Genomic DNA, 21244 nt, shown 5'->3' on the forward strand with positions numbered 1-21244 from the left:
ATTCCTTAAATAATATAGAGAATAAAGATTGGACTCAGGGGAGAATCAAAATGATAAGGTCAGTTTCTGGACTCTGGGGGATTCACCTGGGTATTTTTAATAGACATTTAGATATATGGTTCTAACCCTAAGCCCTAATCAAGAAAATTATATATATATGTGTGTGTGTGTGTGTGTGTATACACACATATATATGTATGTATGTATGTTCCGACTTTTCTATCTTTTGATTTATAAAGTAATTTTCTATCTGCAGTGGACGCAATGTCATGGCCCCATTCTCGACTGAAGAATTCATTCCCTCAGTTGATAGGAGCTGGCATCTCACAGTCTTCAGTTGAATCTCTATGTTATGGCTTTTTTGCCAAAAGATACCACCTTCTCAAAGTCACACTCCCCCCTCGGGAACAACTGCATCAAATGACTATTTCATGTGAGACTATAAACACCCAGACCTCTCGCCTTATATCAGGACAAATTAAAAGGACCACTCAGTTTCAGAGCTCCCTACAGTGGCAACTAAAGCTTTTGTTGGGACTGAATCACAGTTCAACGTTTCCCTCTACCCAAACAGAAGTTTCTCTTTCTCACACACAGGTGTTGATTTTGAGGTACCTCCCGAATTAACATCCTGTATGCAACCCTCCATCTGAGAGTCTGTTTCCTGAGGAAGCTGACCTGCAACACAATCTGAAGAAATACTGGGGGCAAAGCTTAGCAAAAAAAGTGGAGTTTCATCTTTGGTTTATTTATTTTTTGGATGATTCATGTAATCTTTTCTTCTTGGGAGCAATACTACAAAGGAATGGGAGAATGTCGAATTTTTCTGCAGCCTGTATCTTGACAATAGCTGCTTCTCCAACTCTCTTGCATCTGACGTTTTGGAGGACCCTTACAATGAATGTTTTGACTCTCCAATAAAGACATGGAAATGCACATTTTTGCATGAAACACCCCACATTTGTAGAAAACATTAAAATGACTCATACAGAAGAAAAGCAAACATGGTTCTATTTACTGAGGTCAGAATATATAGATCCATATTTTTTCTTAGCAGCAGCTTCATCCATCCTTTTTTGTTGAGATGTAATTGACATAAAACACTGTATAAGTTTAAGGTATACAATACAATGATTTGACCTATATACATCATGAAATGATTCCAACAATGGGTTGACTGAACATTGATCATCTCATATAGGTACAACATAAAAGGAGTAGAAAATGAATATTTTTTTATTGCGATGAGATCTCTTAGGATTTACTTCCTTAACAACTTTCACATGTAATGTACAGCAGTGTTAATTATCTTTGTCATGTAGTACACTACATTCCTAGTACTTATTTACCTTATAACTGGAGGTCTGTAACTTTTGATTCTGGTAGCCACTATTCTGATCTTTTTTTCTATGAGTTTGTTTGTCTTTGAAGTATGGTTGACCTACAACCCGACGGTAATTTCTGGTACACAACATGGCGATTCAATATTCCTATAAATTTCAAAATGATCCCTACGATAAATCTAGTTTTCATCTGTCACCGTACAAAGATATTACATAATTATTGACTATATTCTCCACACTGTGCATTTCGTAACAGTGACTCATTTATTTTTGCAACTGAAAGTTTGTGTCTTTTTTAAATTAATTTTTTTATTGGAGTACAGTTTATTTACAATGTTGTGTTACTTTCTGCTGTACACCAAAGTGTGGAAAGTTTGTATCTTTTAATCTTCCTTACCAATTTCACTCCTCTGCCCACTCCCCTCCCCTCTGGTAACCGTTTGTTCTCTGTATCTATTACTCTGTTTCTGTTTAGTTATGTTTGTTCATTTTTCTTTTAGGTTCCATGTATAAGTGAAATGATACAGTATTTGTGTGATTTATTTCACTTAGCATAATACCCTCCAGGTCCATCCATCTTGTTGCAGATGGCAAGATTTCATTCTTTTTGTGGCGGACTAATATTCTATTCCCTCTTCTTTATCCATCCATCTATCTATGGGCATTTAGGTTGCTTCCATAACTTGGCTATTGTAAATAATGCTGTTGTGAACATAGGGGTGCATACATCTTTTCAAATTAAGTTCTTCATTTGCTTCAGATAAAATGGAATTGCTGGATCGTATGGCTCTATTTGTAATTTTTGGAGGACTCTCCATACTGTTTTCCACAGTGGCTGCACCAATACGTTCCCACCAACACTGCACCAGGGCTCTCTTTTTTCCATATCCTCACTCCACCTGTTCTTTGTTGTCTTTTTGATAACTATTCTGACAGGTGTGAGGTCATATCTCATTGTGGTTTTGATTTACTTTTCCCTGATGATTAGTGATGTTGAGCATCTTTTCATGTACACACTGGTCATCTGTCCTTTTTAAAGAAATCACTTTAACCAAGAGTATGGTATAGTCTGGCTGACAACCTCCCAAGGCCATATTATGTGTGCAGATGATTTTCCCAAAGAAATAGGAAGAAAAATGCTGGGAAAACAAAATTTATATTTATAATTATCATAACTGAGGCTACATAGCTATATAAATTTTTTTCATTGACCAAGCGACTAATTGGTTTGAATGATAGGTGTACTGAATTGAATATGATTGAATGGTAAAGTCAATAAGCATCTAATATCCAAAAATACAACAGAACATATCCAATATTAAATTGATGAATAAAATAGGAACTATCTTTATCCAGATTTTCAACTGTAAAGCACTAGTGTCCCATGCTTCTCAAAAAATATCAGAAAAATAAGAACCAGGAGAAGTAGATGAATGCCATGGTCCCTGCCCTGGACATCTATAGTCCAATTTAAGATATAACCCTTATAAATAAATCATTTTACCTGCAAAAGTATAATTCTAAAACAGCAAAATTACCTAAGTTGGTAAAAAGGAGAGGTTTAATAATAAGCCTTGCGAAGGGGTTGTATAATAAACCAGTTGCAGACAATATAGGTAGCAATCTTGGTTTCAGTGTTGGAACACCCCTTCAAGTTGCCAGGTTTTAGGAAAACTCACCTTTCATTTTTCATTAAAGTCTCAGAATTTATTTGCACTCAAAAAAGGATGTAACTCCTACACCTCCATTTCCTTTACAGGTTTCTCTTGATTTCACCACAAAAGCTACGTAATTTATAGGAAGTTAATTGAACTTCTTTTCTTAGAAACAGGAAGTTACACATTTAAAGGGTATTTTTTTCGGGGTACTGGAAGTTTACAATTTCATTCAAATCTCAAGATAAAGAAGTAACTAAGGTCATAGTTTGTAACTCTAATTATAACTTATTATAATAAGTTACAGTTTGTAACACTATTATAATAAAACCCTAATGCAAAACATAGGTCAAAATAGCAAATAACTGAATTAATTGAAAGGATAATAAAATGAGAATGATCATAGGAGTATAAATATAGAACCCAATGCACCTTAAAATCCAGCGAAGCAAAAAAAAAAAAACTTATTTCTTAAATGTTTGTATCTGTATGAGCACAAACTGGGATTGTACATTTCTTTTAGTAACAACAGAATCACCTTTGCATGTTTCTTGTCACAGCTAGGTGACTTAACCAATATGATTTGGTTACTCCTCTGTAATTTAATCCACTTTCGTGCCTACATTTTACCTGTGCCTGAATAGATCTATCTAGCTGGGGAATAACACAAAACCACATTGGAATGTCTCTTTTTAGAAGTATATACAACTCTAGATTTCTTTCTCTCTCTCTCCATCCCTCCTTCTCTCTCCCTTGCTCTCTCTCACTCTCTCTCTCTCTATTTGACCTGCATGAAACTCTCTTTCCTTCTAAGTTACTGGGTACTTAAAATCCTTTCTTTCCTCTTTTGTTTTCTTTTAATACTCATCAGCTTCTTAGATGAGCCCATTTGGCCTAAATGCTATCTACTTTCTCATTCCATACCTGTCCATCACCTGCTCGCCCAACCTCTCTACTTCAAAGTCAAATAGGCATCTTGTACTTAAAATGTTCAAAACGAATCTTCACATTTTGCCTTTCATACAGGGGTATTTTCCAGTTATTGATGTCTCAATTAATGGTATTTTCATCCCAGTAACTCAGGCCAAAAAATCCTGAAGCATCAATGTCTCCTCTCTTTGTCTTCAATACTACATCTAACCCATCTGTGAGTTCTTCCTTTATACACATAGAGTTTCCAGCTCCAGGACTACCACTGTATTTCAACCAACTCTTGCCTGTCATTGTAACAGGTTTTTAATTGTGATCTTTCAATTTCTGCCCTTGCAGAAACTGCAAACCAACTGCCCTTTTTTATGCTGGGACCTTGCTTTATTTTCCTTCAAGGCATTTCCTCATCAACTGAATTATATAGTTTTTTGTTTGTTGGTTTGGTTGGTTGGTTTATTGCTTATTTCCCTCCATATGCGTGTAAGCAGCAGGAGTTGATCAGTTTTGTTGTATTCAAGGCTCTATCCCCGGTACCTAGAACATTAGTTCACTAATTATTTTTTGAATTAATTAATAAATCAATGTGTGCATATGATAGCAACAAAGTGAGTAGATTGAGGGTGGTCATATTAGAAAAGTTGACTTCTCTGAATCATTCAGATTTCTTCTAGGCTTCAGATTTGTGGCTATAGTAGAGCCCAGGAAAGAATCAGACACTGGAGAAACAATGTGAGATACCAAGTCCAAGAATAAGACACAGAAGTCTTTTAGCTTTGGGGTGCCATGTACTTTTTCATTTCTACCCTGCTTTGAAAGATGCCACAACTCTGTAGCTCCCAAACAACCTCATTACCAATGCTTCGTTGTATACCCAGCTTGAGCCTATGGAAAAAATCTCCTACTCTTTTTTTTTTTTTTTCTGGGCAGATGATACTGGTGGATTTGCAGGGGATCTAGTTTGATTAATCAAAGTTTTTCATATGGTTTGTAGTGCACTGATTTCTTGTGTCAGTTAACCACCAAACATTTATTGTAATTTAAGTTTCTATCCTCAAGACTTTTCATATCTTTTTCATAGGAGAATGATAGAAATTCAAGGAGCAGTGGTATGCAGACTGCTGACATACTGTGTGATGAACAGGTTGGCCTTTGCCTGAGTTTTTGGCAGACCTACTTGATTGACATCTAGTCTTCACAACCAGTCTGACTATTCAAAAATTTTAAATTGAGCTGAGACCTATATGGTGATCGTTTTTTAGTTTGGGAAGATATTAACATTATTGCTGTTGTTATCGGTGTTGTTATTATTATCATTTAATAGCTGATAGTTGAAGATACTACCATGTTATTTCTTCAGGGGGAAAGTAATCTTAGCTTTTCTGCTGTCTTCTTCTGGAGAAATCTTAAAGTCATTTTTCCAATATTGTCATGGTCATTATTGACCTATTTCTATATTCTATATTCGGTACTCAGTTTTCTTCTTAATGGACTTCTCAGAAGAATTTGATCTAATGATCTTATCATTTCCTTTATAAACTTTCTTTGTTTGCTAGAGAAGTAGGACTAATAATATCATTAATATCAAGATTCCCATCTTTACTACCTCTAGCACTCCCTTGACTCCACCACTATCATTTTTCTCATGTGAAATATGCATAAAGGTTATTCTTTGTCCCATATTAACTTTCTTGGATGCTTTATTTATTTATTATTATATTTAAATTAGTCATATTTGTAACTGTAATATGTAGCCTGCTATGTGATCTGAAATGACAGTGGAGGATTTATGTAGAATGTTATTTTCATGAGTCTGCATTGAAATTTCATACTCATTGGTGAGATTTTTGTTAATTTTCTCCCATAAGTATATATATATATATATATATATATATATATATATATATATATATATGTATGTGTGTCATATATATATGTGTGTGTGTGTAGGTGTGTGTGTATATATATATATATATATCTCCATTGCCAGAATTATGTCTCCATTTCTCCATTTACTGGGATAGTCCTAATTTTTATTTCTTTTTAAATGAAAAATGAGATAAAAATTTCAAATTCTAAGATTCTGAATAAATTAGAATTAGACATAGATTTATTTTCTTTTTTCACTGTTTTGAGTTCAGTTCAAAAGAATATTAAACATTCAGATATTATTTGGGCTGGAACATGTTCCACTTTGTTTTCTCAGTAGAACATGAAACAGGGAGTCAGCATCATTTAGGACAATGACTTCTCAGAAAAAATCACATATTTTCATTTGTCACAATTTTTGAAATGTAACTTTTTAGCAAAGGTTTACATAGATCTTACTGTGACCTACTTTGACTCAATACCTAACACACAATTCATTAATTCCATTTTTTACTCCTTAAAGAGAGAAAGAAAATTTATTAATTTTACAATAATGTCAGAGTCTTCAGGCCTGTTGAAGGGTATTTGGCATAGGGTCTCCAAAACATATTGGCACTGAGAATATTTCAATTTAAGCTTTTGTAAGTTATTTTTTTTAATGTTTTTTTGTAAGTTTATTTTTGTAAGTAGCATTCTGAAGAGGAAACATGTTTCTAAAGCAATAAATTTGTTTATTTGTGGCATATATATTTTTCAAACAATAAAACTGAAAAAAAGAAACTGATTTGATTAGTGATTTCAGGGAAGCTGACTTTAGTACAATGGAATTACTAAATCAATAGCATAGATAGTGATTATTTTCAGCCATAAACTTGAAATGCATATTCAGTTAACTCATGTTGTATTAATTAATACAGAAAAATTCTAAATCTAAGTTACTTTAGTTCATTTCATTTTAATAACTTTAATTTTTTGGTAGGGAAGGTAGTCCTAAAAACTAAATTTTAAAAGAATGATTCACTGTCCCTGCCTAATAGACTTGGAGAATGAAGGCAGATATTAATAGATAGTATGTAACAGTACTGAGCTCAATGACCAGATCAGTATAGTTGATTATTCAATATTAAACAAACATAACTAGATTGTTTTTGCATGCCTCAAGAAAAGAATTAGGTTAATTAATAGATGCAAGGGAGTCAGTGAGTTAAGGCACACACGTCTTGAAGATTTTGTGTTTCAGATTACTACCTAGGAGTAAATGAAATCAGCAGGCTGATTTTCTGACAATGCTGCCTTCAGCCTTCTTTTTCTCTGTTCCAGCAAGGACTCTCCCTGGCTGACCTCAGTTCCACTTGCGAACTGGTGCACTCTAGTGGTAATGTGAGGGCTTAAAGAAAGAGCCTGCTACCATGTGATGGTGAGATAAACACATCTGGGTGGAGAATGAAGCGAAGATTCTCATGTTGCTCTCCCTGAAAACCCCTTCCTTCGCCCAACAGAATACTTTTTGCCAAATCCTACCTTCCCATCCAGTCATTCTTCATTTGTGAGTTTTGGAAGATTGTATCTTGCAAGGACTTGGCCCATCTCACTTATAATCAATTATCTATTGAATACCATCTGAACACTGGACACTAGTCTGGGTGCTAACAATACAGAACTGAGCAAGACATGCCAGTTCCTGCTTTCATAGGAGATTAATTTTAATTGTGAGAGAAAATAAATGGATAGATAGGTGATAGATACATGATAGATAGAGAGATGATAGGATAGATAGAGATATATCTCAAATTGTTATATGGTATGCACAGATTTGAAACTGAGTTATATTATAGAGAGCTGGTAGTTCAGATCTTACGGCCACTGAGAATCAGCATGAAAAATCAGCGCAAAGAAATGACAGACAGCAAGAACACCTAGTTCAAAGACTCTAATTTGGGGAAAAGCTTTCTCTATTTGAAAAACAGAAAAGATTCAGAGTGGCTAAAGAATTGTGGCCAAGGTGAGAAATGATGTTAGAAGTGGTCAAAGAAAAAGTCAGGAGACAGATTTACAGGCTTTGTTAGCCAGAGTAAGGGCGTTGGAGCTGTTTGGAAAACCACTGGAGGGGTGTAATCAGGAAGAGAAAATAATTAAGTTTTTTTTAATAGAAAGATCACTGTCACTGAATATAGAGAATGAATTGTAGGGCTACAGTATTGGAAGCAGGAAGAATAGCAAGAAACATTTCAGTATGCTACGCACGAGAGAATGGTAGCTTGATTTTACTAGTATTAGAAAATGATGCCCCATGGATAGATTAACAATACATCTTGTGGTTAGAATCTATAGTTCAAATTTATGAAATGTTTATGAGAGCTCCAACTTAATAAAGTTGGTAGGTAATAAGATATATACATTTATAGGCAGTACAGCATTATGATAAATAACACAGCACATTCTCAGATTAGTGTGCCTGGACTTGAATCCTGGTTCTTCTGTCTCTCATCTGTGGGACCTTGGACAAGTTACTTAACCTCGCTGTGTCTTAGTTTGTACATTGGTTTAAAAAAAGAGAGCCACAAAGTTTCAGAGATTAAGTGATTTAATATTTGTAACACAATTAGAACAGTGCTAGCATATGGCAAACAATTAGTGATTGTATTTAAATATGTATTTATATTTGTAATTAATGAGATGAAGATGATTGGCGAGAAGAAATAGTTTTAGAGAAAAAAATAAATATTTCTATTTTGGGTATTTTAAATTTGAAATGAAATTAGAACCCCACGTTTAGTGACATAAGAAAAGGAGACGCAGGACAGAGCCCTGAAGTAATCTGTAGGGAATTTGATACAAGGGGAAAAGCTGAAAGAGAAGATGGAGAGGACGCAGCCACTGTGGTAGCAGAAACCATGAGGACGTGGCCATGAAAGTGGGCAAAGACAAGTATTCAAATAAAAGGAACTGTTCAGCTTTGCAAGTGCTGCGGGAAATTCAAGTAGTACAAGAACAAAGATGTGACTGTCAGGGTGAATCAGGGAGGAGGTCATCTGTGACCTAGACAAGAATCGTCTCCCTGAGACAATGAGAGCAGAAGCCCAGGAGAGTCAGATGAGAAGAGAACGAGAGATGGAGAACTGGGAGTCTGTGACCAAAGACAGTACACTCGAAAAGTTGGGTTGTGAAAGGAAATAAAGAAATGGAAGAATAAATGGAGAGGTTTTTGTATTTGCGGTATGCGGGCCTCTCCCCTTGCGGAGCACAGGCTCCAGACGCGCAGGCTCAGCGGCCATGGCTCACGGGCCCAGCCGCTCTGCGGCATGTGGGATCCTCCCGGACCGGGGCACGAACCCGCGTCCCCTGCATCGGCAGGCGGACTCTCAACCACTGCGCCACCAGGGAAGCCCGAATGGAGAGTTTTAAGTGGCCAACTAGGGACTGTGTTTTGTTAAAACAGGAGTAGCTGAGTATGTTGGTGCACCAAGGAAGGGTAATTAACTAGAGGAAGGAGAGAGAATGAGATAACGGAGAAAGCTATGGAAGAACTGTCTTTGAGAAGGAGCCTGGATTGAAACTTAGAGCCAAATGAGGAGGTCTGCCTTTTGATAAGAGTAAAGAAGTACATTGTAAATATTATCTCGAAGTAAGGCAGAGAGTATGAGTGAGGATATGGCAGGATGGAAATTCTGGTAATAGACAGAAAAGGGGTGGAGTGAAGGAGGAGCAAAGCTCATCAAGTGAGAGTAAGCTGGACTCGAAACTTTGTGTGTTTTTACCCACAATGTTCAGCTGCCCAGGTGGGGCACGGACTGGGTGGATACTTAAATTTAATAAGAATTGGAATTTTTCAAGGAAAAAACAGAGGAGGGGGTGTGTAAGAGAGTAAGAGAGTAGGGGTAGATGTTAAATAATACAAAGCTTATATTACATAATATGGACTTTAAGGTGAATAATGAGAAAATTAGACAAAATTGAGAAAGTCAACAAGACATATGAGACATGGATTCGAGATTTCTTCAGAGACAAGGAATTTCTGAAGTGGAAATTTAGAATAAGGATGATTAATAGGACAGGAAATGAGAAAGGATGTGATGGGATATGTAAAGAGCAGTTGTGGTATATTCAGTTCATGGTATGTTCCTCTCACACCATAAAATACGAGAAGTACAAACAAGGAAATTAAGACAGGAAGTATTACAAAATCAGTAACTTCCCGCCCTTTAAAAAAAAAGTCTGTATTAAAAGAAAAGGCCACAGAATTAAGCTGATATCCTTTCTCAGTATTTACAATGCTGATGATAAATGGCTTCAAGATTTAACAATGAAAATTCTATTCACAGTCAAGTTAGAACTTTAAAGAATGTTACATCTTGTAACATACAAAGAATACAGAATGCATGATAATTTTTTTATTAGTTGCCTTCTCCTAATTTCACTGTTTCCAGCACGTTTTTGTGTTCTCCATATGCACTGTTTAATTTATACACACTGATTTTAAGTATGGCTATACTGGGGCAGATTTCATCCCAAGGCCAGAAGCCAGGAGGAGGTAGAAGCTACTTAACAATAAGAGAAACATGGTATTCTGAGTAGGATGGAAATTAGGGTATATACTTTATTGAAGTACAGACTGAAAGGAAACACAAGTAGTCCATTTATCATAATTAAATTTGAATAAAAAAATACAAAACTTCCAGGCACAACGTGGATTTGAATGTTGTATCTTCTAATATTTCTTTCTCTCTTTTCTTTCTTTAGTCCTTGATGTGTCTTTTCATTTAACTGAACCTCTTCTATGTTTTAGAAAGTTGGGAAAAGATCTCCAAAGAAGTAGGAAAGTTTTTAGAGTAATATAGGCCCAATTTGGTAAAAAAAAAATCAAATAAAATCCTCTAAATGTCCTCTCTCTCTGTCTGTCTCTCTCTTTGTCTCTCTGTCTCTATCTCTTTTCTTAGACATACATGCACACACACGCACACACACTAGCATTTTCTTATAAAAAAGAACATACAAAGCCATGACTTTCCTAGACAGCACACGTTCATTGTCCATAGCTTCCTTTCATGGGGGAAAAAATGTTTCACAATCCAGTCATATGAAAATACTATCCTGTCCTAATTATCTTGATTATGATATGAAAACAAAACAGAAAATTTGTAAAAGATTGAATGTTCAATGCACTGATCATTGCCTTAAAAAAAATTTATAGTCTTTTTGTATGGGCATTTTTGGTAGTTTTGGTAAAAATAAGAAGATTAGTTAAAAATTCAAATGGAGAGTTCATTGCCAATTCACTAACACCCAAGGGGCAGGGCACCTGCTCTTATACTTCTGCCCCTTTCTACACTCTGACCACCTTACAACACATCCATAGCTTAAAATCTTACCTTTTATCCCCAATTTGTCAAACTCCTGGATTTTTTCTGTCTTACCGGAGTCCTGGAATTTTAGATCTGCATAAGTGACTTCTTCAGACATTGATGGCTATGCAAAGAGAGCCCGACAAACTGCAAAAAAAAAGTAAAGAAGAGGGTGAACTAAAAGAGCTGGATAATAAACAGGAGTTGTGCTTTCAACTCCTGTTTATAAACCAAAGCTTAAACTTACAACCTTAAACTTCTGTTTTTAACGCACGGTACCAATCACCCACACTTCCGGAAATGAGCTGCCATACGTGGCCTCAGAGAAGAACAGAGAGCATCTCTCTTCCTCTTATCCCTTCCTTTTCTCATTTCTCTGTATCTACTGACCACAGAGTGTAGTTTTTAAAATTGTGTTTGGATATTATTAGTGTGTGCAAAGGGGCACAAATCAGCAGTGCCTCATGGTGCAGATAGAACATCGAGTTTCTTGGAAAAAAGTCTTAAGGAGAGAAATGCCAGAAAGCACACAACCCTCAAACACTCGCTAGTCTACAGCCATGGCCTGTATGTGTCGTGGCAAAGGTCCTGATAGAGGGATTTGCATCAGCCAGGAGATCACACATGCACAGAGAGAGGGAGAGCGTAAGCCCCACCCCGTCACCCTGTTACACAGGTACCGGATAGACTAAAAGGACTGAGGGAACGCCTACTTTCTCTAGTAACAAGAAATATACTCAGGGATCTGGAATAGGGGCTGTGCTGGGGTGTGTGCATACCGACAGCTACGGTCAGTATACCAAAGCCCCAGAAACAGCTTTGCAGGTCAGGAGGTTAGCAGACATCTGTTCCTGGCCAAAACGTCCATAAGACGTTTGGTCCACGCCAAAAGGTCCTTGAACTTTGGTCCTATCCAATATGCCCACGAGCATATTTGGTTCACGCCAAATGGTTTTGGACAGGACCAAATATGACCAAGTATCAAGGAACTTTCTCTATAGGAACTTTGCAGGCCAGAAGGGAGTGGTACGATGTTTTCAAAGTCCCGAAAGGGAAAATTCTGAAACCTAGGATACTCTACCCTGCAAGACCATCATTTAGAATAGAAGGAGAGAGAAAGAACTTCCCAGACAAGCAAAACCTAAAAGAATTCAGCAATACTAAACCTACCCTGAAAGAAATATTGAAGGATCTTCTCTAAATAGAAAAGAAGCGAGATCATCTATAGGAAAGGGAAAAATCACAGTAGGAAAGGCAAATATATAAAAGGATTGAAGATCCCTTAAATGAGCCAGAACGTAGACTAACAAACAATCAACAAATTGTAAAAATGATTATAACTACAATAAACAGTAAAAGGACAAGCATGAAGATGTAAACTAGGACATCAAGATCACAAAATGTGCTGGAGGGAGAGTAGAAAAATGTGATCTTTAAATCTTTAGACAATAACAGGCTACTAGATAGTAGTGTATGAAGATGTTCTTTCAAAGCACTGTCAAAGTTTTCTGAAAGGCAACAAGCTTTGAACTCAGATCCTATCAGTTTTTCCAGTAAAATCTAGATTAATGTAGCCAAATTAGTATCACATGTTAGTTTACCATTCTGTTTACTTGATACATTGTTATGCAATGTTATGAAGAGAGAAGAGAAAATGAAAACTGTATCCTTTACTGGCATTCTCAAATCAGCAATTCTGTTTCAGAAAAACTCTTGAACTCTAAATTTACCATGTTTAGCATCTAATGTGCAGGGACACTGACAAACTATGTTAAAGAAAAGTTCTGAAAACTAAAAAATAATGGTTCTAATATCTTAAAGTCTTAGAGCAATTTATTAGGACTTTTCTGAAGGAAATAAAATTTCAATTATAAGAGAATATACTAATACTATTACTCAGATGACCAAATCAATAACCTCAACATTACGAATTTAAATAACTGAGAATAGTCATACTAAATGATATGTTCTCTCACCTAGATAACAAATTTTCTAAATTTTAAATGTTAATTTTAAAAAGGTACTTTCATAGGGAGGTTGGAGGAGAAGACACTTTGCTCATGCAGGCTGAGACTTAGCTGGTACACAGTGATACAGACGAACCATTTGCTAAGACACTTGGATATTTCCAAATATTTGGTACAGCACTGCCACCCCAGACACTAGGACCCCTTGCTCGGGTCCCCCAGATCTCGACATGATCCAGCAGCTGTCATAATAGGGTCTCCTGGACCTTGTTCCAGTGCTGTGGTCTTTCTCAGTTCTGACTGTTAAATATTTACACATTTACACCCTGGGCACTAGTCCACATGTAACAACAAAGCAAGAAACGTCTTTTATTTGAGAGAGAGAGAAGAAAGTCAGTGAAATGAGCCTGAGATTGAATAAGAGGTCCATAGAACAGCGATTCCTGCAGGTTCCCAATGAGTTTAAGACTGAATAACAAGAACATCAGATCAGAAGGCATATCAGACGATGCCGTGGAGGCTGTTCTGTGAAGCAGATTTATTTGCCTGTTGCCTGATGGTTAAGTACACAGTCACTATTTAATCTGTTTGGGGCTCTAATAGCGTAGCTCTTTCCTTCCTCACATCAGCTTATTCACAAGTCCGTTACTTCCTGGTGAATTTGAAGGAAGCATATTAATCCAAATCTTCAACCTTCACGAATGCAGCTGTCTTCTCACAAATCCAAGAAATTTCAGCACTGCAGTGGGAACTATAAATCTTCCCTTTTTGAAATTCAGCACAGCCTTTGGATCCATTGATCTGGGCATATTTGTTAGTACTAAATCTGAAAAATAATCAATTTAAAATTAACTACAAATGTCATATTTGAAGCTGTTCACAATTCAGTGTTCTCAGGTCCCCTGACAACCAAATATCATACGTCTGAATGCGGAGAGACTTCTACGGCCACCACCCATCAAAATCCCTAAAGCTGGCATATCTGAGTTTTTTTAAATTTCAAATTAATCGTGATCTCACATAGAATTATTTAAGAAGGAAACTTAAATTTGGGGTTGAGAATATTTATTCCCTCCATTAACATGGTAGAAACTACCCAATGCAGATTATATTAAAAGTACTAGGGCTTCCCTGGTGGCGCAGTGGTTGAGAGTCCGCCTGCCAATGCAGGGGACACGGGTTCGTGCCCCGGTCCGGGAAGATCCCACATGCCGCAGAGGGGCTGGGCCCGTGGGCCATGGCCGCTGAGCCTGCGCGTCCGGAGTCTGTGCCCCGCAATGGGAGAGGCCACAGCAGTGAGAGGCCCGCGTACCACAAAAAAAAAAAAAGTACTAGAATTTCTTTACTCTGGAACTTTCTGAAGAAAAACAGAAAAATAAAATCACATTCTGTGTAAAAATGTATTACGTCTTACTATGCACAAATATAATTTTGTATATGTTTATACCTATGTAGGAGGTGAAAAGAGAATAAGAGATTAAGAGAGAAAAATGAATGACTTCATAGTTGTGTTTCTGATATCAGCCCCTAGTTCCTCTGCTAAAGAATGGATGAAAATTCTTAAGTAATGTCATCAGAAAATTATGCTCATCATGTCTAAATCTTCTGTGTTCCCCGGGCTGCTTTTATTTGAATGATTCAAATGTTCTGCGTTACACTGCAATACTCTTTGCTTGCTTCAGCGCTGGGCTTACTACTAGATCTTACTCATAGTGTAGGTACTTTTATTTAATCTCTCTACAACAATTTTTTAAATTTATAAAATGGGAGTATAACAATGTTTTTATCATAGGGATAATATTTTAAAATACTTTAAACTACTAAGTATTACTTGTGTCTATTAAATAAAGAAAGAAATTTATTTATGTATTTAAAATAATTGACTTCTTTATTTTATTCTATTTTTTGGCTGCGCAACATGCGGATTCTTAGTTCCCCGACCAGGGATTGAACCCCTGCCCCCTGCAGTGGAAGTGTGGAGTCCTAACCACTAGACTGCCAGGGAAGTCCCAAGAAATAAATGTAAACTAATAGAGTTCAGTGTCCTGCCATGAATTTATCTCACGCATGAAACGAGGTACTCCTCCTTTCCATATTTATTAGTGAAGCTCTCTTTTCTTTGTAGGTTGTAGTCTTTTTTAAAAAAATCTAGATTTACAATTCTTACAATTAACGTTTATTTTCTTCGTATTTCATTTCTTAATATCCTTAGCTTGTTTATTTCCCCAATAGTTAGAGACTTACAAGGATGGAGAGGGGCTAGAACCATCCTCCCTTAGCCATCTTCTGCCAGATGGGTCCCATGATAACCCCAACCAGAAGAAAGGAAACTTGGGTAATGGCTGTGACTTCAGAAAATCCTGAAAGAGAAAACAGGAAAAATGTTCCGCGAGAGCCACATTCCAGTTTGTAGGAGTAAGAGAGATGGGAACATTCATCAAATTCGTCTGTTAATTCTTATTCAAAATGTACTGAATTCCTACCATGTGAGTCAGAAATTCCATTTATTTACTTTCCAGTACATGGATAATTTCTATAACCAGGGAAGGAGATTCAACCAGACCTTTTCCTCCAGGCTATCTATCTTCACCAGCATAGAGTTCTTGTCCATGCAGCGTTTTCTACCATTAGGCCAGGTTTTCTCCTCATTTGTCGCAAAATAATGGCAGCTGTTTTGGTACCATTGCCGGGTCTTAGGACAAGGATTACATTTGTGGTCTGAAAAAGAAATTACACCCAATAACACAAACTAAACAACTTTGGAGCAAAGCAACAGATTTGATCTGACTGCTCAGCAGGTCCTGATTACCTGAAGTGTGAATGATTAGCTCTTGACAGAGTTTGATGGCCTTTTGTCTCTGCCTCTTCAATAGACTGGAGATCTGTGACTTGAGAAATTCCTTCTCCATGGGAAGGTTCCTGTAGTTGCTCAGCTGCTGGGATAAGTTATCCTGCTGCTGGTGGATGATTTTCTGAAGTTGACTCAGTCTCTCTGAATCTGAGTTAATTTCATTGGATGTCTGCAAAACTCCAAGAACGAACAGGGGACAAACTCATATATCCTTCCATTCTTATTATAGCCATAGATAATTCTCTTAACACAGAAATATTGCTTGCATTGTTTAATATTTATTAGTAATTCCTAATAATCCAGGTATCATGGAAGAAACACACCTGATGCCTTTCTATTCCAAATTGTGTAGAGCTTATCCTTTTAATTTTACTTATATTTTTAATTATGATTGTACTTGTATTAAAATAATAAATTAATAGTTATATATGTCTGAAAGTTCATCTAAGGTAATGCCAGTCATTTTGTCATTTATATTGGTGGATTTTTTTTTTTTTCTTTTTGGAGTTGATTCATGTAATTTTTTTTTTTTTGTGGTACGCAGGCCTCTCACTGCTGTGGCCTCTCCCGTTGCGGAGCACAGGCTCCGGACGCGCAGCCTCAGCGGCCACGGCTCACGGGTCCAGCCGCTCCGCGGCACGTGGGATCCTCCCGGACCGGGGCACGAACCCGTGTCCACTGCATCGGCAGGCAGACTCTCAACCGCTGCACCACCAGGGAAGCCCAACGTAATTGTTGTTTTAATAGGAACAGAATCCTTTGGGGCCATGGGTATCTCAAAGTATGGTCTGCATATTACCTGCATCAGAATCACCTAGGATATTTGTCGTGTTTTTTTTTTTTTTTTAAAGCAGATTTTAATGCCACACTAGACCATTTTTGGTCCTGAATTCATAAAATCTGAATTTTTAATAAGCACTTCAATTGATTCACCAGCACAATAAACTTAATAACCATTGCACTAAAAGTACTATAGGGAAAAAGAATGTTCACCCTTGTATGGTGCACCAATGAATACATATTGTTGCATCTTCATTCATTCATTTAAATATACACATTGTAGAAGATCAACTGCTAATTCTCCTAATGATTGGCTACTGAATATCTGTTACTGCTGCTAGAACATCATATTTCTTTCCACAAAAGCAAGCTACATCATTAGCCTCTATTTATAGGTCCAAATAAGTATAACTAAATTCCAATTATCCTTGAGATAAAAAGAAATGAAAGTAGCAAAGGAGGTGTTGTTATTCAGCAAATAAACTTCCTTGGTACCAGTTCCCTGAAAGTGAATGCTCTGTCAACTCACCTACCCTGTACCTCATATACTTAACAGCATCCTGCAAAATGTGTGCTCTCAGGACCTTTTTGCACCAACTTTCTATTTACTGAGTAAGATATTATCGGGCAACTCGTCCTCCTTGTTTGTATCTTTTGTTTTCCTTCATAGCAGTCAAGCTGTAGCTGCTGCTTTGAAGATTCTTCTGCCCTAGAAAAGGTCTTGGGTGAGAAGATTAGGCCAGTCTTGAACTAAGTCTTAGAGGTAAATGCAACGTTATGCCCTTCTTTGAATCCACTTCCCTCAACTCCCTGTTTCTCAGCATTGGAATAATAAGTGGATGTGTGTCTAGGCAGACAAGAGCCTCCTTATTCCAATCAATAACTTGAAAAATAAACGTTGTCTTCACAGTCCAGTCAAGTTTATCAAACAAAAACCATGTATTTAAGGCAAAATCCTCATAAAAATGAAGTATGTCCCTTGCAGGTTTATCTTGGAGACATGGAGAATGAGAGGGATATGAGGTGCAGAAAATATTAGAGGATTCGGAATGCTAGCATCTATCATACAATCTAACCTGAATCTACATAGTTTACAGCTTTGTTTCCTAACCACCTTTCTTGGGTTTGATGCAAACACACTTACACATAATGCCCAAGGTCACCAGCCCAATCAGCAGCATCAGACAAAGAGTTAGCAGACCCAGGGCAGCCAGACGCCATATGGGGGATGGAGCTGGATACCCTGAAAAAAGCCAGCAGAGAGATTAGCAAACAGAGCTGCCTTGCGATTCCTTCACTTTGAGTTGATTATTTCTCCTACTTAGCAAGCTTCTAGATATTAAAATTTCTCTCCTGCTTTTTCAGTTCCCCTATTTAGAAAATACCTAAAATGATGCACTATAAGGGCCCCACCATGGTTCTCCTCCATATTTTTTCTCCACCATCCTCTGTTCCTTTAAGAGTCTCCTAAATTTAGGTTTTTGCTTTTACATCACCGCACACCTTTCTTCTTCAGGGTCACCGAATTCATGTATGAGGTGTTGTGGTAACTTGTTCTCTGGATGATCCTGACAATGGGAGAGACCCCCAGTTTTTGAGATTGCAAACCTCCATAAGGCAGATGTTTCGTGAATTCTGTTTTCATCTATTATGTATTCTAGTTTTCACCTAGTAGATAATGAATTAATACGGAATGAAAGAATGAATGAAGATGCAACCTAACCTGCCAACAGCAGAACAGACCAGAAAGCCAGACGATAACTCTTCAATATTTAGCATCTTACATATATATGTATGTGTGTGTGTGTGTGTGTGTGTGTGTGTGTGTGTGTGTATGCATGGTATGTGTACGTATATATATGATTTTTATACTTGCCTCACCTTCCTATTCCCTAATTCTGGATCTAGTGGCATCTAGCTCAATGTCTCAGATAGATTAATACAATGTCCTGATTAATACAATCTCCCTGCCAATGCACCACGTCCACAACTGCCTTTTTCTCAAGGATTAGATTTTTAAAAACAAAACAGAACAAAGATGTATAACTACCTTTATTAGACACACGCAAAGTCTATTCCCATCCTCTTTTTGTATATCATCCCCCCAAACCACATACACACATATACACACGTGCTTAAAATAAAAATAAATCTAAAGAGCAGGAGAACGTTTTAGATGATTCAGGATAACAAACTGTCCTAAACTGTCAACAGATTCTTGAAGGTAAGGGATGTTGTCTGATACATTCAATTGGATTCCTGACCATAGAGACAGATATTTCTTCCAGTTTGATACAATGGACTGAGTGGAAGATAAGAACTGAGTGTCGACTCGACCACAGAAGAGTTGCATGAACTTGGTTAAATTATTTAATGTCTTTCAGCTCAGTTTTCTCATTAATACACTGGAGAAAGTACTATTATTCCATTTCCTTCGTAGTTATGTTTTGATAAAGACATGATATAATGTATAAAAAATACTATACAGATATTAATATAGATTCAACATGACTAATCATACTGGGAATTTCAACCTACCTTTAAAAAGTTTCTAAATACTTATAAGACAGAAACCAGCTCTTATCTATTTCTGACTCATCCTCCAATTTTTCTCTTCAGTTATTTATACCTTCAGAAGGAAAAATTCCCTCCACCGTCTCTATTTTAGAAGGCTCCAAACTGGCGTCTAAAAGGATATTCCCCTTGGCATCTCTCACAAGGTATAAATATCAAGGACTACAGTTATAAAAAGAAATCTCTTAGTCCCCAAACTCAATCTCTGGCATATTTAGTCAAAATGATTCACTGTAACACAGAGCTTCATGACACATAGTGATATCACACGATCTTAAAAGGTCCTGGAAGCCACATATTTCGTCCTCAATGAGGGGAGCACAGCTCTACTAAAAAATTCACCAGCTTTGTCTCTATTTTGGAGATTCCACAGTTCACCTGTCTTTAGCGTCAGTATCAAAGCCAGCACCTCAAGGCATCTAACACCGGTCCATCCTCCAAGATTACATCTTGCTTTCTCTGAACTCCTACCTCTTTTGCTTAGGTTATTTCTATCCCGATTATTTCTTGCTGCAACAGAATTCTGAAATGTGAGTGTCACGTAGGCCACTTCTTCAGACGTTGTAGAAGAAAGCTCTACTCTAAGGGTAACTAACGTCTCAATATCTTCAGACCAGGAACAGGATGTTCTTTTCAAGGCTGGGAGTTCTTATATCCACACCCAACCGACCCGAGACACATCCCACGTTCCCTCTGTAAAGACAGATTGAAGACCAGTTTTTCTGCAGAGAAAGTAAACTATTGCCCTTCGAAATCAGAATACTATAGATCTCAACTGTTTGCTCCTTCGGCATTGTTTCTTGCTGTGAAGCAAAGAAGGGGTACGTGCAAGCAGACCAGGGAATTTCGTGGGGAAGTTCCCATAATCCTCAGTGCAGGGGCTGCTCTGAGTGTTTCACTAAAGGCTCAGGTTGTCCTCTTCACATGTGTCAAAGGTCAGCTAATCCTGTATGGAGGCTTTAGATCTGGTTTACACTCAGCCATATCAGATATCAAGGAGATAAGATACACATACTGGGCTTCCCTGGTGGCGCAGTGGTTGAGAATCCGCCTGCCGATGCAGGGGACACGGGTTCGTGCGCTGGTCCGGGAAGATCCCACGTGCCGCGGAGCGGCTGGGCCCGTGAGCCATGGCCGCTAGGCCTGCGCGTCCGGAGCCTGTGCTCCGCAACGGGAGAGGCCACAGCAGTGAGAGGCCCGCATACCAAAAAAAAAAAAAAAAAAAAAAAAAGATACACATACTAAAACAGCAAGAGCCATGTAGCTATACATACTGAGACAGGAACAGCTGTATAGTCAAAAACCACCCACACCTGGCTGCAGATTTAAAAGACCAAATGTGTGTGAGAGACAGACAGATGGTGTTGGCAATGTGCTTGGAGAAGAAATTAATAGCTATTAAAACTGGGCAGGAGTGGGAGTTTCCTTCTTACGCGGCTACGTTCCTAACAGAATAATACTCCTTTCGGTAACAAGTAATACTCAGGACAAGAGTTTAAAAACGACCTCCTGCTGTTTTAGCAGAGTGAAAAAAGCAGGCAGATTCTGGAGAGAATGAGGCTGGCACGTGGGTAGGTGCTTTTGTTTCTGTTTTTAATTCGTTTGCTTGCTTGGCTTTTAGCCTGAGGGAAGCCCACAGGCACGGTTGTGGCGCAGCTGAAATTCCTATAGAAAACGTACCGACTTCCAGGTCCCCAAAATCAGAAGATAGAGTTTGGGGTAACCACAGGCACGGATGGTGCTAGATACTCATATTGAACACTGGATATGGGGAAATCGCCAGAGGGTCTTTATGCCTGAAGTCTCTTTCAGCTACAATTATTTACATTTCATTAAAAAATAACCTGATGAACCAACCAACCTCTATCTCCTCTTAGGCCTAAAAATGCCCTGAAAGGACGTTTCCAATAAAACTGAAGTAAACTCACTGCACAAG

The 21244-nt window shown here is 37.6% G+C and overlaps 1 protein-coding gene across 1 annotated transcript; it reads right to left on the reverse strand.

Annotated features, from left to right (window-relative positions):
- Window positions 1–13778: 13778 nt before the first annotated feature.
- On the reverse strand, window positions 13779–16029 carry LOC131766815 (C-type lectin domain family 12 member B-like). Its single transcript, XM_059081529.2, has 4 exons — window positions 15913–16029; window positions 15667–15821; window positions 15348–15463; window positions 13779–13929 (listed from the first exon to the last, which is right to left on the reverse strand). Exons 1-4 carry the CDS (start codon window positions 16010–16012, stop codon window positions 13779–13781), a joined length of 522 nt encoding a protein of 173 aa, XP_058937512.2. The 5' UTR covers window positions 16013–16029.
- Between the last annotated feature and the right edge of the window lie 5215 nt (window positions 16030–21244).

The sequence above is a fragment of the Kogia breviceps genome, chromosome 12 (assembly GCF_026419965.1).
Source record: "Kogia breviceps isolate mKogBre1 chromosome 12, mKogBre1 haplotype 1, whole genome shotgun sequence".
Taxonomy (NCBI): domain Eukaryota; kingdom Metazoa; phylum Chordata; class Mammalia; order Artiodactyla; family Physeteridae; genus Kogia; species Kogia breviceps.